The sequence below is a fragment of the Gopherus evgoodei genome, chromosome 14, assembly GCF_007399415.2.
Source record: "Gopherus evgoodei ecotype Sinaloan lineage chromosome 14, rGopEvg1_v1.p, whole genome shotgun sequence".
In the NCBI taxonomy this organism is placed as follows: domain Eukaryota; kingdom Metazoa; phylum Chordata; order Testudines; family Testudinidae; genus Gopherus; species Gopherus evgoodei.
In genome coordinates, this window is record NC_044335.1 from 9,340,632 (window position 1) to 9,367,769 (window position 27,138).

Below are 27,138 nucleotides of genomic sequence, written 5' to 3' on the forward strand. Positions count from 1 at the left end.
CTTCCCATTCCAGGGAGGAGATTGAGAGAATTTGACATACATTAGTGGAGAGGTTGTCCTATACATACAGGTAACAAGAATGGAAGTTTGGAGATGGAAATGGGTAGGAATACTAAATGTGGGAAGAGACAGGAGCCAAGCCTAGAATGACCATAGGGAATAGGAGGAGGATAGGGGTAGGGGTAACAAAGCGGAGGGCAAAGATGTAGGCAGAAGCAGAGTTATGGGAGAGATTAATGTGGAAGAACACTGCAGAAGTGAGTGGGTCAGAATGACTGGAGAGAATTATTATTTCAGCAGCTACATGTTTAATCAATTGAAGAGAGATTAGCGCTGAGCCAGATATCCCAGAAAGGTTTTCTAATTTTTGCTAGCACATACATTCAAGCCTTGTTTATGCATCCAAAAGGATCCTGAATTCATTTTCAAAGGCCCATCTTGAACGCCTGGATAAACTGGAGAAGAGTACTGTACAACCATTTCCTTGGGGAAAAAAAACATTGTGACCTAACTTGGGTCAACCCTGTTCAGCAAAACCACACTACCAGGACCCATCTTCAAGAATGGTTCTTCAAACCTGATTCAGATCATAGCTCATTTTGCAGTGTAACTAGAGCCAAAGGGACATATTCTGTCCTCAATAAGGGGATAACTTTCCATCAACTTCAACGGGCATTAGATCAGGCCCCAAATAGTTTTGTACAAAGGCTGACTTCTACAAACTTTCCCTGCAACCCTCCAAATATATATGATTTCTCCTGCATTTTAAAAACATGAATAAAAAGGAACTAATCCAGGAAATTTATCTCAGGAATGAGTGGAAAAGAGCCCTCATGCATGGGAGGAAGAGAGAAATTGTTATGCCTGTAGTTTTGATGGAGGCAAGGGAAAGCTCTTGAAACAACTAGGACATATGGAGACAGCCTAAAATAAATAAATAAATAAAATCAGTCCCACTCCCTGGATGAAACAATTGAAGTGAAAATAGATCTTTTCCCAGTGATGCATGCACATTAACAGTGAACAAAAGGAAAGCTGCTGCTATATACATCACCATCATGTAGATACAAAGTTACAGAGGGGACGAGGAATGGTGGAAAATCAATGTAAAATCCCTTGCTGGAGAAAAGATGGAATCTGGTGTCACAAGCTTTTTGTTTAAAGTAGCAAGCAATGGTTTTGCAACTGCATGCAGTTCTGCCCATCCCCCAAGATGCTTGGCTTGGGAGCGCTGACAGCACTGTCTTGCTTTCAACTGTGGCTGTACGAACTGACCAGAACTGTACTGACATTCTTGCATTCCCCCTACTCCTCCCATGCTCTATGAACTTGCCACTTGGCAGGTTTTACATACTGATTTTGCTCTCTGTGTCAGGACTGAAGGGGTGGGGGCAGCAAAGGAAGCCAATGTGAGGACGCTGCGCGGCGTTTTCTTGTTTGCGGCCGTTATTATTTTTGAGAGGTTTGTGATTGAATCCTTCTCCTTTCATATTCAATGTTCCAGGATGGACTGGGAGAACAGACACTAGCTCCATGACAAACGGTGGGGAAGTATCCTCAGGAAATATGATCCAGAGTACCGGGGAGCGAGCCTTTGCACTGAGATTCACTCCTGCTTTGTGGCTGGATGTGGTATATTTTCATTTAGGAAAAAAAAAAAGACCTTTTGAAATTTTAAAATCTGACAACAAAAATATCAAGAAAAGCTGGTCCTGGATTTCATTTTAAATGCTAAGGCCAATTCCCTCTCCTCTCACATAAGGAGAGCAGGTGGGAAAGATGACCCGAAGCCACACAGGGCTGGACCTTTCAAAGTATTTAAGTGCCTAATGGGATTTTGAACAGCACCCACTAGTCATCTACCTGCACCTTTAGATGGGTAAATGCCTTTAAAACTCTAGCCCAGAGATGATAAGGAAATCTGTGCTGGCTAAAGATCAGCACTGAGCAACGTCCCTTTCCCCATGCTGTTGTGTTTAGCTAAGGTACGGATGTGGTCTCCATTACCACAGTATCTAGGCTCCTCACAATCTTTTATGTATTTATCCTCCCAACACCCCTGTGAGGGAGGACAGCGTTATTAGCCTCATTAAAAAAAATGAGGAGAACTTGTGGCACCTTAGAGACTAACAGATTTATTTGGGCATAAGCTTTCATGGGCTAAAATCCACTTCATCGGATGAATGCAGTGGAAAATACAGTAGGAAGATATATATACACGGATAACATGAAAAAACAAGTGTTGCCATACCAACTCTAACAAGGCTAATCAATTCAGGTGGGCTGCAATTAGCAGGAGAAAAAAAAAACTTTTGTAGTGATAATCAGGATGGCCCACTTCAAATAGTTGACAAGAAGGTGTGAGTAGTGGCAGGGGGAAGAAATTAGCATGGGGAAATAGTTTTTACTTTGTGTAATGCCCATCCGCTCCCAGGCTTTATTCAAGCCTAATTTAATGGTGTCCAATTTACAAATTAATTCCAGTTCTGCAGTTTCCCATTGGAATCTGTTTTTGAAGTTTTTTTTGTTGGAGAATTGCGACTTTTAGGTCTGTAACTAAGTGACCAGGGAGTTGAAGTGTTCTCCGACTGATTTTTGAATGTTACAATTCTTGACGTCTGATGTGTGTTCATTTATTCTTTTGCATAGAGGCTGTCCGGTCTGGTCAACGTACATGGCAGAGGAGCATTGCTGGCACATATCACATTGGTAGATGTGCAGGTGAATGAGCCTCTGATGGTGTGGCTGATGTGATTAGATCCTATGATGATGTCCCTTGAATAGATATGTGGACAGAGTTGGCAACGGGCTTTGTTGCAAGGATAGGTTCCTGGGTTAGTTTTTTTGTTGTGTGGTGTGTGGTTGCTGGTGAGTATTTGCTTAAGGTTGGGGGTCTGTCTGTAAGCGAGGACTGGCTATCTCCCAAGATCTGTGAAAGTGAAGGATCGTCCTTCAGGATAAGTTGCAGATCCTTGATGACGTGCTGGAGAGGTTTTAGTTGGGGGCTGAAGGTGACGGCTAGTGGTGTTCTGTTACTTTCTTTGTTGGGCCTATCCTGGAGTGTTACAGATGGGAAACTGAGACACAAAGAAGCTAAGTGTATTGCCCAAGGTCGCACACAGGAAATCTGTGGCACAGCAGGGACATAAATCCATGTCTCTCATGCCTCAGACTAGTGCCCTAACCATGGGTCCATCCTTCTTCCCACATGTCCCATCTTGTCCCCAACTCCTCCATTCATGGTTTCTTCAAGATAATGAATAGCTTCAAGAAGATGAAATGATTTTTATTTAGACAGAGAGGAGAAACGGGACAGCAGAGGTAAGTGTTTTACAGTGGCTGTTCTGAGGTGTCTGGGTATAGGTTTTCCCATGACATACCCTCAAGCTAGTATTATGAGCAATCCGTATAACTAAATGGTTGACCTGAATAGCCTCCATACCTGGGAGTCTTCACTAGGCCAGTTTACCAGGATCAGAAATTCAGTCATTATAGCATTTGTGGATATTTTAAATAATCTGTCAAGTCTCTTATCTCAGGGAAAAAAAATTGAAATAAAAAATCTGTTGTGTGCAATTAACAGCTCCCTTTTATGAATCCATTCCAGCATTACCACCTTTATGAGAACAGTTTGCTGCCTGAGAAATGATTTGAAGTTGTCAGCACAGACAGAACTTCAGTGAAGGATCACAGTGGAGAAGAAGAGGAATTGTAAGTGATAACACTCATTAACCTGGCCCAGAAAACACACTCAGATCTTGATTAACTCCTTGGGATCCTAGAGTGTATTTGTGCCAGGAAAATAAAGTTTCCCTGACTTTAGTTTCAATATTATACCATTCAGCATTTGTTCTTTTCCCTCATCAACATACTCTGTGCTCTGTACTTATGAATACCCACTATCCAATTAATTCCCCCATTAAGCTGCACACCTGCAGTGACTTTTTCCTCACACCACTGCATAGTAACTCCATAATTACCTGACATTATTATAATGCTAGAATACAAGGGTCTGATCCAAAGAGGGTGACCAGATGTCCCAATTTTATAGGGACAGTCCCAATATTTGGGGCTTTGTCTTATACAGGCTCCTAATACCCCTGTACCCCCATCCCGATTTTTCAAACTTGCTGTCTGGTCACCCTAGACCCAAAGCTGAAACTGATGGGAGCTCATCAGCTTTGGATCAGGTCCTAAAGGCTCAGCATACACACAAGGAAGCGAAACAAGATCAGGAAAAAGATCTTGGAGTCATCGTGGATAGTTCTCTGAAGATGTCCATGCAGCGTGCAGAGGCAGTCAAAAAAAGCAAACAGGATGTTAGGAATCATTAAAAAGGGGACAGAGAATAAGACTGAGAATATATTATTGCCCTTATATAAATCGGTGGTACGCCCACATCTCAAATACTGCGTACAGATGTGGTCTCCTCATCTCAAAAAAGATATACTGGCACTAGAAAAGGTTCAGAAAAGAGCAACTAAAACGATTAGAGGTTTGGAATGGATCCCATATGAGGAGAGATTAAAGAGGCTAGAACTCTTCAGCTTGGAAAAGAGGAGACTAAGGGGGGATATGATAGAGGTATATATGATCATGAGTGATCTGGAGAAAGTGTATAAGGAAAAGTTATTTACTTATTCCCATAATACAAGAACTAGGGATCACCAAATGAAATTAATAGGCAGCAGGTTTAAAACAAATACAAGGAAGTTCTTCATGCAGCGCACAGTCAATTTGTGGAACTCCTCACCTGAGGAGGTTGTGAAGGCTAGGGCTATAACAGCGTTTAAAAGAGAACTGGATAAATTCATGGTGGTTAAGTCCATAAATGGCTATTAGCCAGGATGGGTAAGGAATGGTGTCCCCAGTCTCTGTTTGTCAGAGGATGGAGATGGATGGCAGGAGAGAGATCACTTGATCATTGCCTGTTAGGTCCACTCCCTCTGGAGCACATGGCATTAGCCACTGTCGATAGACAGGATACTGGGCTAGATGGACCTTTGGTCTGACCCGGTACGGCCGTTCTTATGTTCGTATGTTAAACAGTACTTATTCTTTTAATCAGCTAGGATAAGGCTGGACTAAGACACTAGCAGAAATATTGAATGCTTATTTGGAGAGAACAAGGGAGCAATGAAAACAAGAGACCGTGGGAGAATTATGACAGTTATATGATATACCACCTGTCATAAACAGATAAGTAAGAATTAATAGAACAGAAGTACTTCATATCTCTTTTGCCTGTAAAGGGTTAACAAGATCAGTGAGCCTGGCTGTCACCTGACCAGAGGACCAATCAGGGGACAGGATACTTTCAAATCTTGAAGGGAGGGAAGTTTTTGTGTGTGCTGTTAGTGTTTGGTTGTTGTTCTCTCTGGGTTCTGAGAGTGACCAGACGTGCAACCAGGTTTCTCTCCAATCTCTCTGATACAGGCTCTTATATGTCCAGAATAGTGAGTACTAGGTAGATAAAGCGAGTTAGGCTTATGTTTGTTTTCTTTATTTGCAAATGTGTATTTGGCTGGGAAGAGTTCAAATGTGTATTTGGCTGGAAGGAGTTCAAATTTGTATTTTGCTGAAAGGATTTTAATTTGTACTTGTATACTTAGGCTGGGAGGGTATTCCCAGTGTCTATAGCTGAAAGACCCTGTAACATATTCCATCTTAAATTTACAAAGATCATTTTACTGTTTTTTCTTCTTTAATTAAAAGCTTTTCTTGTTTAAGAACCTGATTGTTTTTTTATTCTGGTGAGACCCCAGGAGACTGGGTCTGGATCCACCAGGGAATTGGTGGGGAGAAAGGAGGGAAGGGGGAGAGAAAGGTTAATTTTCTCTCTGTGTTACGATTACTTTCTCTCTCAGGGAGAGTCTGGGAGGGGGAGAGAGAAGGAGGGGGGAAGGTGGATTTTCCTATCTGTTTTAAGATTCAAGGAGTTTGAATCACAGTGATCTTCCAGGGTACCCAGGGAGGGGAAGCCTGGGAGAGGCAACAGTGAGGAAAAGGGTTTACTTTCCTCGTGTTAAGATCCAGAGGGACTGTGTCTTGGGGATCCCCGGGCAAGGTTTTGGGGGGACCAGAGTGTACGAGGCACTGGAATTCCTGGTTGGTGGCAGCGCTACAGGTTCTAAGCTGGTAATTGAGCTTAGGGGAATTCATGCTGGTACCTCATCTTTTGGATGCTGAGGTTCAGAGTGGGGAATTATACCATGACACCACCACATTAGATTAGTTAAATTTGAGCCTATATATTGCCTGATCTGACTTGGCTCTGAAGGCAGAATCATATGGTTAGAAATGGTGTAATATTGATAACCTGGCTTGCCTTTACATTTTAGTCTTGAATTTCACTTGAAAAGTAGGATATTAGAGGCTCAAAATCAGTGTGACTCCTTCTCTAATTACTGATAAATCAAGAGCTAAGTTTGCTTAAATAAAGAATCATGGGGAGAAGGAGGAAGTCTCATTAGGAACAAGAGGTAAAAAAAGGGGGTGCCTTTTAACAAGTGGATGGCTAGAGAAGGAAGTGGCTGATTTCCTAATAGCATGCTATCTCCTAATGTTAAATTTTGAATTCATGTCTAATCAAAAAGTGATAAGAAAATATTCTCTCTAATGCTTGCAGATTCTGTATGAGATGCAATTCAAAGGGAATAATGGAGAAATTATTTCCCTTTAATAACTTCAGAAATATATATAGTGTCATTCTGTCCCCTGCATGCTCCAAAGGCCCAGCAGCTGTTTCATAAATTCCAAATTGCCTTTTTCTTTAATGTACAGAAAACTGCACCATAAACATAATGCTGGGTGCAAAATATTTGGTAAACCTAGACAGTCGTTGTAACGTTTGCTCTGATGTTTAAGTTCCTCTCTAATGGGAACTTTTCTGCAAAAACAGATGCTACTCAATAGCGCTTTTTGCCATCAAGCTGAATCTGAATGTTTTCTTGCAATATTTTTTCACAGACACATTAGAATATATTTTCCATCACTGAAAGAAAACTGGCACCTTACTTCTCAATTCTTTGCTGTCAAATGCGTAAATAACTATTATAGCCTGCAGTAAATGATTTATGTTCTGATGATGTCTGATTTTTCTACCCTGGAAATGATTTTTTTTGTTAGACACTAGGGAATGCTATTACCAATAAGTAAATTGTATCATCATTTCCCTGTAAATCACCAGGCTTCAAATAACTGAACAGATTTTTTCCCAACTACAGGAACTTCCAAATAGGATTGTATGTGGACATGTGGCTGAAGCAAATATTTTGTCCATCTACTTTACCACAGCTTCTCTTAAATTCTTGTACTCACTCACCTACGAGCTGTTCCACCAATAAAGTTCTGAGAACGATGGTCAATTCTGGATAGGCAATAATGTAACCAGAAGTATTGGCTTTTACCTGCTAAACTTGCAGGAGTGACTTGCAAATATCGCAACCAGATCATATTCTTGCAGGTACGACCCTAAGTATTCACAGATCAGTCCCATTCTGAGGATGGACATCCAGGCGAGCTGCATTTTTAGCTCTCAGACTACTGTGACTGTAAATGCCAAATGAAGATCCATTTGGTTTTGCATGAGCCAGAAGATTGTGCCACCTGACTCAAATCGAGTAGTACCTTATTTTGTGAGTGGCTCATTGGAACTACTAAGAGAATAAGAAACTATTCCCTGTGGGTAAGAGGTATAATCTTGTCTTGCAGTCAAATCTTTTCGGAGATGCAATGCCTGGCTGTGTTTTTCAGGGACAAACAATAAAACCATTTCTTGCATTTCTTTCTGCTTTATTATATTTAATCACCCCACACATTCTGAAAATAAAATTATATTCTTTGTTTAAATAAATGTTACAGCTCATGAAGCCTTGAAGCCCAAATCATACAAATAAGTCAATTGCAAAAAATCCCAAAAGGATTATAGAACTGAATGCAGACGCAAATGCATCTTAAGGTCATTTAATGTTTTGATTTTAAAAAATGGATGTCAAGACTAAAAAACAGATTCCCTTTTATAGACAGCTAAAGAAGCATGGGATTGGAGGAGGTGGACTAAACCTGACATAGCTGAGTCTGAACCCCAACATTGTGAAAGGGCAGGCTCACCCTGTGACAGTATTACAAGAATCTCCAGACATGGGGATTCCATCGACATGCTGCTAAACATACACAAATCAAGCACAAGCTTCTACAGGTTAATGGCAACATTCTAAACTTAGCTTTTCGTAACTTTATGGGCATAAATCACAGTCTTAGGGCCAAATTTGCATTGCCGGCTTCTGATTTTGTGCGTCCATTTTTGGAGATGAAACTAAAAGCACTTGCTAAAGTGGGTGCATGTTTACACTGTGTATGCAAACATCCCTTTGCATGTGCAAATTTGGCAACATGGTCCCTAAATCCTTGAAATCCATGGGCAAGTTATTTTGTGCACAACACAGAATGTGCTTGTGAAGAGCTCAATCCAGCCATAGTGCTGACATTGGCTCGATCGAGAAAAGCATTTAACACATGGTTAACTTTCAGCCCTGGAGTTGTCCTGAAGGAGTCAATGGGACTTCCTAAGGGATGAAAGTTAAGAAGGCATTTAAAAGCTTTACTGACTCATGACCAGCATGATTAGTACTGTGCAGGATCAAGCCCCAATTGCCTTGAGGTTGGCCACAAATGTGTCCTTTAATATAATGCAGTGTGTGCATATAAAGTGTCTCAAATGGACACATGACCAAATACCAAATTTAATAAAAAATGTGATCAGCTGTCCCACAGGGACTTTCATCAAGAACAACTGCAAAAAGAGGGAGGGCTTGTCTACACTTAAATGCTGCCGTGGACAGTTGCAACACTGTAACACTTGTAAAAGCAGCAAAGAATCCTGTGGCACCTTATAGACTAACAGACGTTTTGGAGCATGAGCTTTCGTGGGTGAATACCCACTTCCTCAGATGCATGTAATGGAAATTTCCAGGGGCAGATATATATATGCTAGCAAGCAAGCTAGAGATAACGAGGTCAGTTCAATCAGGGAGGATGAGGCCCTGTTCTAGCAGTTGAGGTGTGAAAACCAAGAGAGGAGAAACTGGTTCTGTAATTGGCAAGCCATTCACAGTCTTTGTTCAATCCTGAGCTGATGGTGTCAAATTTGCAGATGAACTGAAGCTCAGCAGTTTCTCTTTGAAGTCTGGTCCTGAAGTTTTTTTGCTGCAGGATGGCCACCTTAAGGTCTGCTATAGGGTGGCCAGGGAGGTTGAAGTGCTCTCCTACAGGTTTTTGTATATTGTCATTCCTAATGTCTGATTTGTGTCCATTTATCTACTGTAACACTTGTGAAGACAACATCTACCGAGAGGTGGAGCTACATCATCGGGAAAAGCCCTCCCACTGAGATAGCACTGTCTACACCAGGGGTTAGGATTTTCCACACCCATGAGTGACATAGTTATATCTACATAAGTTCCTAGTGTAGACCAAGACAGAGTTTTTAATCAAACCATGGAAAATGTTAGACAGCCACACTTCAGTGGCCCATCATCTAACCACCTGGCTTACAAACCTCAACCAGCTTGCATTAGGAAAGGCTGTAAAAGGATTTATACCTTCACAACAGAAAATCTCAAATGCTAAAAATAAAACAATTAACTCCAGTAGCGAAGGCTTAAAATTAACCCAAGAGTAAGTTCTTTGAATCCTAAAAGCTGACATCTGAAATTCCAAGGTGCTGGATTTAATTCGTCAGCAATACAGATTAGAAAGAAGAAACAGATGTAATAGAAAAAAGGTGGGTGGTCTTTTCTGCTCTCCCTAAGCTATACAGACACAAACCAGCACATTTCAGAAACAGTCTTGCTGGCGAGGTTATAACTGCACCATCTTTCAGGTTCCACCGTTTCTTTAAAAATCCATTTCAAGTCAGCAAAGAAATCTTAATACCACAGCAAACTGCCACCAAAGTGGGTGAGGGGTGTTAAGAAATGAATTATTCCAACAAAGGGACAGATTGAGAGTTCTTTGCCTCATCTTGTGTCTCAGCCTTATTTATTTATTTATTATTTGGCAACACATCAGCAAAACAAAATCCTTGTCTTATTGAATTAACCTACCCTCCCTCTATACACTTTGACTTTATACATTTTGAATAGCTTTTATGAGCACTGCACATTAGCACGGACTATGCCTTCCTTTCTTTGTCTCTACACATAATGACAGCTGTACTGAATGATGATTAGACTTATCTCACTTTCTTAAAAGGATGGGGAATATAATATGTTGCAATATGTGCTATGGACTACTACATCCAACTGCTTCTCAGAGTGATTGACAAACTCTTTACAATACGCCTGATATGATTTTCTTGAGGGAGGGGTATTTATCTTTCAGCTCTTCCCACTTTTCCTTTTTTCAGGGTGAACTCATCTGGAACTGGATCTACCAGACAAACAGGGTTTGAGTGTATGAATCAGTTCAGAATAATCAAGGATTGGGCACTGGGCACTTAGTCATTGATCATGCTGGATGGACAGCTTTGACCTCTCAGTGAAAGCCGCCTTTCTGCATTAGAGGAGCAGATAAGACAGATCTAGCAGTCAGCTTCAAAACAGAATAAGATAAATAACTGGATATACCAATTATAAACCCAGAATATAGTACTTTGTAAATGAAGCCCAAATTTTCAGTGCCCTGCCCCTTTCCCGCAGGGCATTATTTGTACTTGCAACATTTAGGCCCATAGTTTGCCTTGGCAATGACTTTCAGGCACATATATTAGCCCTTGCATGGCCTATTACTGGATTTATAGCAATAAGTTGGTTGTTAGTCATGCAAATGGATATATATGTGCCCACAAGTCATTTGCAGACACAAAAATTATGTAGGTTAAATTTTGTAGGGACACCAATGTAAACTCTCTTGGGCAATGACTGTCTTCTTTCCCAATTTGTCTGTACAGTGCCTAGCACGTTGGAGCCCTGAGCTGAGAGCAGGGTTCCTAGATGCTACCTTAATATTAATAATAATAGGAAAAATGAAATTCTGGAATAATACATAGTCAAATTTGGAACCTCACCTCATTTATCTTTTCCCCAGACTGAACTTTGATCCACAAATAAATAAGATATTGCATGTATTTCTCCTTGAAGATATTATTCCATTCTGCAATTATGGAAAATTCAGTGCCCCAGAAAGATTTAATGTGTAGGTTTCTGCCGGAAGACTTGTGTCAGTGGAAAAGCATTTGTGCTCTTGGGAATCAAACTGAGAGTCACCCATTTGTGGCAGGTGTTTTAAGGACCAAGCCTAACAACTCACCCCCACATGGCACTACAGCAATTCAATGACTAAATTAAATCTCTGAATATTAAATTAATGATGGAAATCTGAAATATTAATATATTCTAATTGAATATTCTCCAATAAATTATCTAGGTATTCTCAGCAATTTGATTTTACTTTCATTTCTTAAGGAACTTTCAGCTGCATAAATACAGCTATTAAAGTAATTCAAAAAAGGAACATTCTCTGCTCAGACAAGAGAATTCTAAACACAAAGGGTCTAAAAATTTCTTTCATATGATTGATTAAATCATAGAGCCCAAGACAGCTGAATCATTAAATGACTGCTTTTTTCCAGTCCTTCTGGCATTAGAAAGGACAATATAAATTCCCCAAAGGTCTGAATACAAGGAAATACAATATGTATAATTACAGTATAGGCTTGAATGCTGTTGTAAGAAAATTTCAAATGGAGCATTTATGCTGTAGTTGCACTTCTCAATCGCTACCGCTGCATGTGTGTACATGTAATGCCCAACCGAAAACTGGGCTTCTGCTCTCTTCAGCCCAGATTCTATTTCCCAAAGTGGTGTAAATTCGTGTAGCTCTATCAATTTAAATGGAGCTATGCTGCTTTGCATCAGCTGAGGATCCAGCCTCGTACTTCTATGAAATGATGGGAAATGTAAAATGACATCTAGTCTTTGTACTCTGGGGAGAAAGCAAATGGAGGAACATATTGTAGTTTTATGAATATATATTATGGTGCATATTTAGGAACCTACTTTCTTCTGTCTTTTTTGTTTTTTTTATGAGGAGTTTTGAATGGACATGTCAAAAGAAGAGCAGTATGTTGAATTATTTTTCTCTCTTTATTCAGTCAGGGTACTGCCGGTGCTATTCTGATAACAAAACATACATGGTACAATCCCACACCATAGCTTGGGGCTATGGCTGCCTGTGCTTAACAAAACTGAAATCCTGCTGCTATTAATCTTTTTCTGTATAGACTTTGGGCTGGATGGGGCCAGAAAGGCAGAGCCCCGAGCAACAGACAGATAGGCTCTGCATTGCCGCTACAAAAGTGGCAGGAGAGATATTGCAGCACAGGAAGATGCCTGCTGGAGCGTATCCTATAGGGAGATGCAGCACATGCTTCCCTCCATGTCCAGCCAGACTGTGTGTAGGCTTGGTGTGAAAATGGCCCTGCCTCCTCCTCACTCAGCCAGTCTGTCATAACTCAGTGATGAGGTCAAGTTCTTCTCACTTTAAGGAATTTTCATGAGAAGATCTATCGGGTCTGGACTGAGCTGGCTGCCTCTAGACTCCACAACGGAGACTGGAGAGGCCAAATGCATCAGTTTCAGCTGGTGACACTCACTAAGGTTACAGAAGTGCTGGGGTAGTTCCTGGCTGCAACCTGAGAGCTGGATCCATGTTTTTTCATGGCTGGCAAATAGTAGCGAGAAAGTACTGGGTCTACTTTCTTGACTGAGACCATCAATACCCTCCCTCAAGGGAAGCACAGTCTGATGTCCCTTTGGAAAGCCCTTCATAGGCCTCTGCTCAAAAAACCTTCTCTTGACTGCAGACAAATACCATGTGTTGTGTATTCCTCTTACAGCTAGAAGTTAATGGATTCTGAATAGTCAATTTCACAGTGAAAAGAAACCTAGCTAATACAGGGTCTATTAGGAATTCTGTACAACAAAAAAACTACTTCATAAGAAGGTGCAGGGTGTAAAGTGAAGTGTAGGCTGTGAAAAAGACAATGTTAATGTTGTCTGCCCAAATTAGGGCAGATTCTTGGGAGTAGTATAACCAGTTTGCACCACAAATACTGGTGGAATCTGGAGTTAGAGTTAAATTAAAGCCTAAAATCAGGATCTTACACCCTGGAGGATCATCCCAGTACTGGCAGTTACTGAGGTGGCATGGACATGACACACAAGCTCTAACACCACCCGTGCTGCTGCTGGTGTAGCAGATAAATGAGAGTGAGGTCAGGAGACCTCTCTGCCACACGAGTCCGCAGATGCATTTGTGGCCTGTTAGGGCTCTTTGCAGCAGATGTTTCCCCTGAAACAAGAGGACTGGGATGTCAAACAGGATCAAGGGAGAACAAAGATGAGCTTTAATATATTGACAGTGTATGTAGTTCAGTTGAACCCCAGAAATGGGCAGCTTAATTCGACTCCTTTGTGCACATACATTATGAGAGTCTTTTATTACACAGTAACATACTTTTTTTTTTCATAGGCCTCATTCAGTGCACAAGAGAGAGGGCACTCCGGGAACGAGGCAACTGTTTAATACTTTCTCCTCCCTGTTCAGCATGTGGCCCCATGCTTCATTTATCACACATCATCCACGTATTGTACAGAATGGAGAGTTCTTTTCTTTACAGGTTTTACTATGCCTCCCAGTGCCATAGCATCCAAGCCCCGCACAAACACTAAATAATGTATCCTCACAGCATCCCTTGAGAGAGGGAAGAATTATCCCTATTACAGAGGGGGAAGCAAGGCACAGAGATTAAAGCCAAGATTTTCATAAATAGGCATCTACAAAATAAATGCACCGATGATTAGAGGCTGTCCAGACACAAATGGGTCTTGTAAAAGTAACCCTACAGGTTATGAATAAGAGTTAATAATACATCTATGGAAAGTTGACAAACATTAATAATGTTAATACCAATACAAATTTATTTTTTAAACATGCTCCTAAATCCACATTCGGGCCCCTAAACAAGCTTTGGTCACTTGTGGTAGGTCATACAGGAAGCCTGCCTCAGAGGCAGGAATACAACCCAAATCTCATGGGTCTCCGTTCAGTATAATAAGCACAAGACCAACCATCTTCTAGAAACCCCCAGCCTCACTCATTACGCACGAGACACTTTCTACAGAAAATGAGGTTTGGTGCTACAAAGACCAACCTGTTTCATGACACACAATGCAAAAATTGAAGCATATGAGGAAAGGGTGCCCTGGTCACTTGGCCATTTCACTATGCAACACTGCCTCATTCTTTATCCAACATACACAGTGAATACGGCCTGGATCCTGTGGAGAAAAAAGTATATGATCAAGCAATAAAAGGTTGCACTACAGTGCATATACACAAGGAGGCAGAGTTAACAGTGTCCAATGTTCTAATAAGGGAAGGAGGCAGGGCTCTATACAAAAATGATTGTAGATTTGGAGGAGTCAGGGATCTGGAATTCTGCTTTCTGATGATGCACTCTTATGTGTGCCTCGTTTCTAATTTGAACTAGTCTGGCTTCAGCTTCCCGTCACTGGTTCTTGTTATGCCTTTCTCCGCTGCATGAAAGAGCCCTCTAATACCCAGTATTTTCTCCCCATGAAGAGATACACACATATCTAGCCACCTCTCAATCTTCTTTTTGAGAAATGAAACAGAACGAGCTCTTTACATCTCTCCTTGTAAGGCATTTCTCTAGCCCTCAAATAATGTTTCTGGCTTTTTTTCTGCACACACTACAATTTTTCAACATTTTTTAAAAAAAATGTGTACACCAGAACTGTACGCAGTATTCCAGTATCTGTTTCACTCATGCCATATATGGAGGTAAAACCATCTCCCTACTCTTACTCCCTTCTCTCCTGTTTATACATCCAAGGATCACATTAGCTCTTTTTGCCACAGCAGCACATTGTGCACGTAGAGATGCTTGTCCACAATGACCCTTAGAGCCTTTTCAGAGTCACTACTTTCCAGAATACAGCCCTTCCCACCCCATTCTTTACATACTATCTGCATTCCTTGTTCCGAGATGTATGACTTTGCATTTGGCTGTCTTGCAATGCATTTGATTTGAGTGGACTCAGCTTACCAATTGATCCAGATTGCTCTGTATAACTACCCTGTCCTCATAATTATTTACCATTTCACTAATCTTTGTGTCACCTGCAAATTTCATCGGCAGTGATTTTATATTTACTTTCAGATCATTGATGAACATGTTAAATATTGTCAGGCCTAGTGACACTCCCTGCAGAGCCCCACCAGAAACCCTCATTCTATGAGGTTTCCCTGTTGACAACTTCTTTATTGAGTTCTGTCAGCTAGCCAGTTCTTAATCCATTTAACGGGTTCCTTTACTGATATCGTATAGTCTAATTCTTTTCATCAGAATGTTGTGCAATACTAAGTTAAATGTTCATATTACATCTGTGCAGTTACCTTTAGTTGTCCAAACTTGTCATCTAATCAAAGAATCGAATCCTGTTTGCCAAGACCTATTTTTCATAAAACCATGTTGACCATATATTAAAGGATAAGAATATAATTAATTCTCTATTAATTGAATCTCATATCAGCTTTTCCATTATTTTGTCCAATACTGATGTCAGGCTAACCAGTCTATAGATACCAGGTCATCTCACTTGCCCATTCTGAATTTTGGCACAATGTTAGCACTCTTCCATTCTTCTGCAATTTCCTTGATATTCCAAGGTATATTAAAAATCATTGGGCCACAAATCTCCCTTATCCAGCTCTTTTAGAACTCTTGGGTGCAAGTTATCTGGGTTTGCTGATTTAAAAATCGTTATCTCTAGTAAAAGTATTTAATATCCTCTTTGGTTAGTAATGGGCTAGAAAGTACTTCATCAATCTCCTGGTATATCATTAGGTTTGAGTTCTGTCAAATGACAGTCCCTTCCCATACAACTGGAGGAATATTCATATTCCATGACTGTACTCTCCTAGTACCAGGGTTTACTCACTCCTTGTTGGCCAATATGCAAAAGACAGTAGCTAGGAACTGTATTCAGTTCTCTTGTATGGTATTGCAGAGCACAAACAGGGAATGACATGGGCTGGAATTTTGAATTCATTGTGATCTGCAAGTACCTACACAAAAAGAATGTAGTTAATATTATGGGGGTTCTTCAAGGTGACAAACTAAATAGTAAGATGCAATGACTAGAAGCTGAAATTGGAAACTATCAAATTGGAAATAAGATCCAGCTTAAACAGTGATAGTATTTATCAACTGGAACAGATTACCAAGAGATGTGGTAAATTCATCATCATCTGGAGTTTTTAAATTGAGACTGGATGCTTTCAAACAGATGTGCTCTACTTCCAGCCCCAGTTATTGGGTTCAGTAGTGTTTGCTTACATAGAATGAAGGATGATTCCCTTCATTGCATGAAGGAGCAGTTGAAATTCTATGGGCTATGATGCAATAGTCCTGGTGGTCTATTCTGGCCTTAACATCTGCGAATTATATTCACACATTCACATAGGATCAGATTTACACCAGCTCAGGATCTGGCCTACAATTTGTTTCTGTATTCCTAATGTTTTCTTAGCAGCCAGACCCAAACTAGGGTGACCAGATGTCTCGATTTTCCATACTTGCTGTCTGGTCACTTTAACTCAAACAGATATTTGTTCTCTTTTTTATTGTATTGCCCTCGACTGAAATACAATCAAACTTCTAGTGGTTGACACATATGAACAGATATGATGTTCTTTCAAAGAAACAAAACAAAACCCTGTAATTACCAGAAAGAATTCTATTCCCTCCTCCTGCCCTTCCCAGGAATAACTTTCTAGAAGTTTGCGGGGGAGGGGCAGTTCTTTTTTGTTTTACTTTTTCATTTTGCCAGAATGAAACACTTTAACGAGCAGAGAATTACAGCTGATCCCAACTGAACCAGATAGTTCAAAATACAGCCCTACATGGCTCCCATCAAGCTGCATTCACCTTTGCTATGATTTAAACTTCATTCAGGCACAGCCTTGCTAAATATACTGACAAGTAACTAATCAACTTCCATAAAATGGAATTTTCCCCTTCACAATAGCAAGCAGGAGTAGGAGGGCACACGAAAGATTTGCCTATGCATTTCAAATTAGTCTGACCTATAAAAATGCAAACAGAATCCAGCAAGCAGTGGGATAAAATTGTACATCTAATAGGTTGGGTCTTTTTTAATGTTCAGGTTTTCATATCATTCGACACCTCATCTTGGATGTACAAGACTACTCATAGATATCATAATGGATGGACAACTTTTCATTAGCTATACTTGCATCTAAAATGTAAGCTCAGACAGCGCTCTCTAGACCAAAGGAAAGTGCAGGGTCTAGGAGCTATTGCTAGTTTTGAAAGCTTTACAAAACCGATCGCATTCTCTGACACGCACTTTTTTCACACGTTGGACTCAATGCTGTATTTCTTCATGTGCTCTTTCTGCTCTAATATGTGAACAGATGGGAACAGAAAACCCAACACCCAATCAGCAGGAGTGTTTGAAATCAGACCAGAATTGTTCACCTAGCTCTATTAGACAGCAGAATGCCGTAGAACAATCTGAACATCATGTGGATTTACATAAGTACACAGTTCTGGTCTTTGAAAACATAGGGTTGTCCTATTCTCGCCAATTAAAGGGCAGAGTCTAACTGGTGAACATTTAACACATGCTAGCACTCACTTCACTCAACCCCCACTTATAGGGGCTATCAAATGGGTCGAGGGACTGGATGCCACAAATGAGACTGAACACCATCAAATATCAAACACACAAACCAGAAACATCAGGCATTCTCATGTTCAATCAAGCTGTGCCATTTGTGCTAGGCTGTGACCTTCCCTTCCATTACAATTCCTTCTTCACTGCATGAGGCAGAACAAAAAATCACAGTATTTTAAATCATTTCCTCCCCTCTCTGTCCAAATTTTGATTTCATTTATATTATTTTATTTTTATTTTTGCACTACTGCCTGCACAGCAGATCTTGAAGCCATGAGGGGGTTTGCTGAGTCTAGCTGGTTCTCCCCAAGGCTGGTGTTTCTTTAAGGTGTTAATATTTACTCCTCCGTACCTATATAAAAGATAACAATTGCCTTCCCCATTTGTGAACATGACTTCACATCCTGGAGTTCTACAATCTTATCTCCAGACCATGACAACAAGTATGTGGGAGATATTAACCACGATGAACCTATATATTTGCAGTAGGTAACCTGATAACATTAACGCATGCCAAGGTTTAATAAGCTGGAGCCAAAGCCTCCTGTCACTCTTCAGCCAAAACTCATAAAAAAGGCAATGTGGGGGGATCTCTTTTTGCAATTAGCCTGCTTGCTGAGTAGCATTCAAATACTGACAGGAATTCAGAAGTAACCCAAACTATCCATTTTGCTTAGTGAGGTTTTTGAGTTATTGAGTTTTTCTCCCTTTAATTCATTTGGGGAACTCAAATTACAATCAATAGGACATCACATTAAAAGGCGAGAGTGCCCGAATGCTGAATGCCAGGGGGAAGGCTTCTTGCACCCTTCCCCTTAAGGCACAGTTTGGTCTTTAATACTGTGTTGTACATCATGGACCTGATTTTCACAAAGAGAGGTCTGTGCTCTAAATGTACTTGGCACCTACATTCATATGTGCAACATATACCATTGCAGACACGTATGGCTACATAAATCCTTGAGTACTATTTTTATCCCACATCACAGTAACTGCGGCATGACAGTATCTGCAAAAGTGTGCAGCAAAGTGAATGAAATTAAAGCCTCTTTTTTAAAAAGAAAATCAGGTATTAAAATAGCTGACTGTCAATAATATTCTGTCCCAAATCATCTCTGTACTCCTTGCAGAGATACTGTACCAACAACACAATTGCACCTGATATCTGGTGGGCTGTGAATGCGCTTCTTTCAGACATTATGTGATTTATCAAGTTTCCTGATACTTCTGTGGGATTGAGCAAACTACTCTTTCTTTCCAAGTACCACGCAAAGTATCAGCTAATCAGTGTGGAACAGGTAATGACAGCAATTCATTTTAATCCAGGAAAGGGCTCGGCAAGCATTGTTTCAAGAAGAGCGGGGTGAATTTCCTGACAAGGGGTGTAAATTACACACCACTGCTTTTTCAAAATTAGTTCTTAAATTCTGCAATTATGTCACAATTTTCTTCTAAAGGAAGAATTATAAAATATCAGTCAGTGAGGCTTCATTTTATTTACATTTTTTTTTGACAGCTAGTATTTTTCCTTTCCGGAAACCAAAATCAGAGCTCATAAAACAAACAGTCGCATGCATTTGTAATTTTGCTACATTTATCAACAACAATCAAATGCATCCTGTAGTCCATATTTTTGTCATTCAAATGTCAAAATAATGTCCCATGGGGCTATGAGCTGATCTCTATGAACACCATAGTAAGGGAAGAAACAAGCAACGTAGTGTAGGAGCTAGTTAATGAAGGATTTCATATAGCTTTGTACATCAGTACCCTTCTCACACAGGCAAACATACATCTGGATCCTGACTCTGACTGATAGTTGAGAAAGGATGTTCAGGATCTAACACCCTTTCATACTTAGGAGTCACCATTCCTGGCTTCACACCTGCAGTCATTATCCAGTTGAGAGGGTTGGCAACCTGCCATTTTGGAGAGTGGAGCCAACTTCTCCCCCCCAGGATTAGCTAGAAGGAGGTGATTAAACTCCATCTGAGTTGGATTTGAGAGGAAGGAAGACATGAATTTGCTTCAGATTGTAAGTGCTTTACCTCCAGGACAGACGTTGGCTCAGGCAGAGAGAGAAATGAGGCTGTGTTTGACGCCAGATCTCCGGTGTTACAGACTTGGAGTGCACCTGATATTGTACCAGACCAGCCACATTATTATTATTATTATTATTTCAATAGTTGCACTTACCCTAACCAGCTGCTGAGGGAAGGGCCCTCTTGAGTTTTCTGGCACATTGATTGGTGGGATGACCCAGTCTCTCTTTTGCCTTCTCAGCCCGTTAGAGTTCTGGGGCTGGCGCCACGGTATTAATGTGTCACTCGGTTGCGATGCAAGATCTGTAGATGCATTTTTCTTCCCTTTTTGCTGCTTTTGAGGAAAAAGAAAGCAAGAGGCAGTCAGTTTTTTTTCCAAGTGGGGGAAAAAAAAGTCACCTCTTGGGACTATTGCCACAGTGATGCTTGCTTGCATGGAATGTTCATGCGTCGCTGTAAAAATTATTGTTATTAAAATGAAGCAAACATTTCTGCATCACAGAGGCATAATAGACTTTATTGGCATCTTTGCTGCCACTTCATTTTCAATACTGTATAGAACGGTCATTACCAAATCAAACTGCTTTCCAGAATGTATTGTCTTCATTATACCAATTGCAGAAAGCTTTGTGAGCGTCTTGGATAAAGAAGTGTGCAATTTTTGAGTAAATATAATCTACTGGGAAAACAAAAAACAAAAATAACAAAACTCCTCAGAGGTGTTTTAACTCCACTGTACCACGTTAACCTACTCATTGGCTTTAAGAGAGTATCAATACCTTTCAGTATATAGTTTTGTGGAAGTAAGCTGTCTGTCCTAACTAATCAGGGCTTGACAATTCTTCTGCTCTGGTGTTGAAAAGGTTAATTATCACAGCTCCTTCTTTCTGTACATAAAATAACTTGATCTGGAATATATACATATGCCTTCAGTGAAGGCGTATGCAAAATGTTGTAATCATTCTCTTTTTCACTGCATGTGGCGGTTCTCAAGGTTTTGTGAGGGATATTTTGTTTTATTGCAGGTTTTTGTAAAGACAAAAGGTAACTGAGATAAAGATTGAAGAATTTTGCATTTGGCCAATTTAGGAAAATTACTGATTTTCCTCCTGGCAAACACTGGCCTTTTATTTTATTTTATTTTTTACAGAAAATGCCATTGCCACTGGTGGAATCACACCTGAGCTTTACAAATTCTCATTAGCATCTCAGAGGGGCCACATGTGGATGTTTGTGGAGACAAAAATGATAGTTTCCCCAGACTCTCAATCTTTTTGCCATCCTCACTGCAAAAAATCAAATTGTGGAAAAATGATCAGAGCTAGGAAAACGTGTGAGTTCTGAGAACAAAGCAAAGAGCTTTGCTATCTTGTACATCTAGCTATTTTCTATAACAGGGATCGGCAACCTTTGGCACACGGCCCACCAGGGTAAGCACCCTGGTGGGCCTGGTTGTTTCCCTGCCGCGTCTGCAGGTTCGGCCAACTGCGGCTCCCACTGGCCGCAGTTCGCCGCTCCAGGCCAATGTGGGCAGTGGGAAGTGGCAGCCAGCACATCCCTTGACCCGTGCCGCTTCCCGCAGCCCCCACTGGCAGCAGCTGCGAACCGTGGCCAGCAGGATCCGCGATTGGACAAACTTGTGGACGTGGCAGGTAAACAAACCAGCCCGGCCCACTAGGGGGCTTAACCTGGTGGGACGTGGGCCAAAGGTTGCCGATCCCTGTTCTATAATGTGTATCAGGCTTTCTTAAGAAGTGAGTCAGGCCCAATCCTACAAACATGCACATGCTTAACTTTAAGCACATAAGCAGCCTCACTGACTTCAGTGGGACTAATTACATGCAAAAAGTTAAGCAAATGCTTAAGTGCCTTTTTGCACTGGGGTCACAGAATATATTTACACATTAGTGATGAGTAGCACAATAATTTTACTCCTGCCACAAAAGTTACATTGATCAGTTTACTTAATTTTCCTCACTGTGGGATGCTGCACGGAGTAAGATATATAGGGAAAGATTATAATTAATTATGTGGGCAAATTAAATTATTTAGACGTCACACTACTAGGTGCACAGTGAGTTGGAATTGCACCTGCAAGTCACTGCTGGCTCAAAAAATATGAGTGCAAATTTGAATGATGCAAATAGTGCCTAAAAATAGGTTACCATTTTAAAATCTGGGCCTTCATGCTGGATGGATACTGACCGTGGCTGTGATGCTGTATTCCTTGTGCTCCCAAAATGCCCTCTGACCTCAATGATGTTTGATGTATTTGAGAGAAATTTGGAAAAAATATTTAGCAGAAACCTTAACGATGAGCTAATTTTTCAAAATATGTAGCCTATTTTCCTTCAAAAAATTTCAGAGTGAGAAAATTTTCAACCAACTCTAACACTAATCCTGGTAACTATAGCGATCAGCCTTAGGACTTGACATGGTCATGGTTTTGTATGCCTTTACTCAAAAGCACCACCACTATTGTAGCATCAGTACTTTGCCGATCACTACTGGGATACATTTGCAAGAGCACTAACTTTAGCAAGTGATGAATAAGGGAACAGCATCATAGTGTGGCTCTTGGAGGGACTTCCAGTATGTTTTAGGATAAAGTAGGTGCCGTTGACATTACCACTAGTAAACCATTCATAAAGTACAATATTTTCAATAGGGTCCCTTCTACTTTAACACCACAGATGCTTTCCCTAAACCACTGATCAGAGGCAGCATTAAATAAAGAAAATATTCAGAAATGTGTGTCTTTAGAATAGGCCTATCAGACGCCAGCTATGGGGAAGTCTATACTTCTTTTTTTCTTTAATTTTTAATTGGTTTGTAGTTCCCAAGCGGGATTCCTCTGAGGAGCAGGTATTTGGATCCGTTTGCATAATTGGCATGTGAGTGTGGGGACAGATTATGAAGGAACGGTCAAATAATTTGTGCTCTGCTGAGTTCACACAGTGGAACGCATCTGAACTAAAGACAGACTTGAGAATTAACACGAATCCCAGAGCTCTGTGTATACTGAAATAATTAGTGTCAGCTCGGCAAGGCAGTATCAGCCTTTTTAGTCTTTGCTGGCAGGTGACTAGACAGTGACTAGCTTCCTTGTTGCCCTGATGATGTTTTCCTACACTAGAATACATTGTCGACATGTCTCTGAATTTGGTATGCAGCATTTCAAAAAGGGCCTCACAACTACAATCTTATTTATAAAAACTCAACAACTCTTTTTCATCTTCATTTGTTGATGTGTTCTAACGGCCTTAATTTCTCCTGTGTTGTTTAAATAAGTTGAACATGTTTTTCTGCTGTTTCAAAAACTGTGAGACAAATGTTGTAACAAAGTCTGGTGAGAATGAATGCCAGACCTGTTCATTCTTCTGACTGAAATATCCAAGAATTTCTCAGGAATAGCAACAACGATCAATTATAAACACCAGCAATCTAGCGTGTTCTTTTGAACGTGCAAAGATCTAATGCCCAACTCAAATGTGGAATGTAAATATGGAAGCTTAAGTATACTAATTGCTAATCCAGCTCACGATTTAATTTTTTCGCTGTGAAACAGTTTTTGTTTAGTTACCCCTTGGGCTCAGAGAGATATGATCTATCCATCTAGATACTTACACCGGCCTCATTGCTATGGCATCTGATCACCTCACGACCAGTAGCGTATTTATTCTTACAACATCCGTGTGAGACACTGTTACTCCCATTTTACACATGGAGAACGAAGGGACGGAGACTCTTGCCTGATGTCATGCGGGGAGTCTGTACCAGAGGAGGAGCTTGAACATAGCTAATAACCTAACCACTGGAGCGTCCTTCCTTTCTACTCTCTTAATACTGAGAGTTCCATTTGATTCTCCCCACCATCTCATTTTCTTTCAGGGCATATTCTGAGCCTGGCTCTCTGTTCTACCTGAGCTTGTTTGTCGCAGGAAGGGGGGGAAGATGTGATGGTGGCTGCAATGTGGCTATTTGTACTATCGGCCAACCCCCAGCAGAATTTATGCTACTCTACACCACTTTCCCTCCACTTGCTACATTTCCTGGAGCAGGATAAAGGGCCAGAATGGAATGCAGACTTGGGCCCTCCTGTCTTTTATTTATGTAGGGCCAAATTATGTTGAGGGCAGAGAAAGCTGCACAGCTATAAACACAGGGAGAGACACTGCCTCACTCCACTTTATCATCCTTTATGGAGTGATGTATGCCTTGTGCAATCCCTGTGTTCCCCCAAAAGCAGGGACTATGCATGTTTCTAACCTTTGTGCTTGGGGTGAATATAGGCAGATGGTCACCTTGTACTCTCCCTACCCCCATGCAATTGAATAAGGGACAGGCACAATGTGCCACTTACTTTGGGGCCTACATTTGCAATAGTATCATCTTTTCTCCTGCTGATTCTCTACACACTTAGTGGATACAAACTCAGCATGACATTTGCCCTTTGCAAATCATTACTCTGTAATCACTGGATCCATTTTAGTTGTTTCTAGGGTCCCTAGCGGGTTGGCATGAGTGGGATACCCCATGGTGTATTTCAGACAGATTTAGGTGAATTCCCTGTATCATGACCACGTGAGGAATGAAAACAAAGTCCTCTGGACTATATTTACACTGCACCTCATTCTGCAACAGGAGGGAAAACACATGCCATACCAGGAATCTAATTCTACTTTCTGCCAGTGGTTTCTATGTGTATTTAGTACAAAGGTATCAGGGCAGATTTATTAAGAACTGCTCCTGAAAGGACTGTGAAGTTAGCAATGTTATCTGTATTATTTAGATAGTATGTTCTTTTGGGCAGAGACCATCTTTTTGTTCTGTGTTTGTATGAAGGGGTCCTGGCCCATGACTGTGGCTCCTAGGAGCTACTGCACTATGAATAATCATACAGGTAATTTTTTGTTAATAATGTAACATTTCTTCCCATGAAAAGCCAAATACCAAAAAATCACATTTTCAGTATTCACTGTGCGCTCCCGTTATTTTAAAATGGAGCAATGGTTACCCTTCTCTTCTAGAGCTTGATCAGGGAGGGCCAGAGTCCCACATGCTTACACTGAGTAGCCCCCTAACTTTTCAAGCAGTCCTAGTAAAATCAGTGTGTTTGTGTAGCAAAGTTGCCATCCCAGCCCACCTCCTTGTGTTCACATGTAGCGCTGCAGCAACTTTTGCCTCAGTTTCCCCCACGGTGCTTTGTCCTACCTCAGTTGTAGGAGCGGCCCGGCCCTCCAACCAGACCACTTTACAGTGTCCAACCCCTTATGGGGCATCGGAGCCGGTTACTAAAGTCCATCCAAAACTATGAAAACAACCAAACCTTCAGCCCAGCCACCTCTTCCTCACAGACACACCTCAAATGCTGTAGTCTTTCCATGCCTCATCACAGGTTCCTGTGCCTGAAACACCCCCACTACCCAGGGGCTGGCATACTCCTTCCATTTCTAAGCAGGTCAGGCAGGTGCCACTCATCAGGGTTCCTGCCTCCAGTCAGACCCAGTTCATTCTGGGAGTAGCCTCTCTGCTCTTCTCCCCTTTCTGAAGTTCAGCCTTCTTCCAGGCTGTTCCTAGAAAATAAGAACTCTTCACTTCCAACTGGGCTCACTCAGCTCTTTATGGAAAGCCCCCAGCACTGCCCCACCTGAGTCTGATAACTAAGTTGAGCCACCTGATCTCCAGCAGATGTGTGTACATGTGTGGGTGGGGGAGATAGATCATCCTTTACAGGCTAAACCCTTAAAGGACCAGCCAGCCTATGACAGTGCATAATGGTGGCAGAACCCAGCCCTACATTTGTAACAAGGAGAAATGTCCTCTACTTTCTGTGTTTTCCTTGCAGCATATTTACTGTTAATAGGTTTATAAATTGTCCCACAATATTTTCACTTTTAAAATATACTGTTACTTGTTACTTGATCCAATGCCCATTGAAGTCAACATGTGTCCTTCGATTGATGTCAATGGATACTGGGTGAAGTCCTACATGCTAACAGGGTGCTCAGAACTAAACGAGATACAGAAGGCAGTGTCCCTGCCTTCAATCTTTAATATTAGACAAACTCCCTTTGTTCCCAGGACAATCTATGTGTCAGTGCCTGGTTTCATTGAAGTCCATAACTGGAGCTTTGTTATTGACTTCAATGGCAGTAAGCCTGGGACCCATGTTTCCTGGTTTATTCTTACCATCAACTTAAATGAGTGTGGGCTGTATAGCCTTGTCTACACTAAGTGTTCTTCAGAATACTGGTATTTAATGCTCATGTAGAAGAGACTCTAGGTGACTTCCAGAGTTTAAAACTAATTTGTCTACACTATGGACCTTACAGTGGCACAGCTGTACAGCTGCACTCTGTAAGGTCTCCTGTGTGGCTACTCTATGCCGGTGGGAGAGAGCTCTCCTGCTGACATAATTAAACCATCCCTAACAAGTGGCTGTAGCTATGTCAGCAGCAGAGCGTCTCCTGCTGATATAGCGCTGTCCTCATCGGCGCTTCTGTCAGTGAAAGTTTTGTTGGTCAGAGCAGGTGTGTTTTTTCACACCCCTGACTGGTAAAACTTTTACTGACAAATGTGCTAATGTACACAAAGTCTAAGCAAGTTTAGATGATGATGCTTAAAACACAAGAGGTTCCTCGGAGCTCTGGCTTTACTGGGCTTCTGCCTGTTTATCTCCTGACTTCAAGAACTCAGAGATTCCTCATTTTCATTTTGCATTGGCTGCAAAGGCCAGGAGTACCCTGTGTTTAAATGCTTGCTATTGTTAGTTTGTGGCTTGTCAAACTTTAATGGGTGGCCTGTCGTGCTAAGCTCAATTCCCATTTACAAAACAGACCTAAGAAGGAAATAACTCACATAAGATGAATGTCTCGAAGGATTCCAATAACCACAGTTACCATCTCAGACAGCAAAGAGAAAGCTGCGCCACAATCTTTTCACTAGTCCACAAACAAAATCAGTGTGTGTTAAGTAACACCAGCTTTCACCTTCCGCTACACTTAGCAGTAACCAGTCCAGCCAGCCGGCACCTCTCCCCTTCCAGCCAACCTGTCTTTGATATCTGTCAGCCTCTGGCTACAGAGACATCTGGAAATTATTATCCAGCAGAGCGTATCACAATCCTATTTACATAATATAATATAATATATTTTGTGTTCCTGCTTAGCTGAACATTTTGGATCGCACTAACATTTGGGTAAATAAGCCGCCATTCTCTGCATATAAATAATATTGTGTCTTTAGGTGTATTCTTTAAAGATTATGAATTTTATAGAGATCAGCCCTGGAAATGAAACATTTCC

General features: G+C 41.1%; 1 protein-coding gene across 2 annotated transcripts in view; it reads right to left on the minus strand.

The window, feature by feature from the left end:
* The window catches only part of CDH4 (cadherin 4), a 701,646-nt gene that overhangs the window by 220,764 nt on the left and 453,744 nt on the right, over positions 1-27,138 (minus strand). Inside the window, exon 4 of one of the 2 annotated variants that reach the window (XM_030533430.1) lies at positions 19,986-20,162. In XM_030533430.1, coding sequence (XP_030389290.1) covers positions 19,986-20,162 — 177 coding nt within the window. Of the gene's footprint in view, positions 1-19,985; positions 20,166-27,138 lie in introns of both variants that reach the window. The other variant, XM_030533429.1, reaches the window with a different exon arrangement.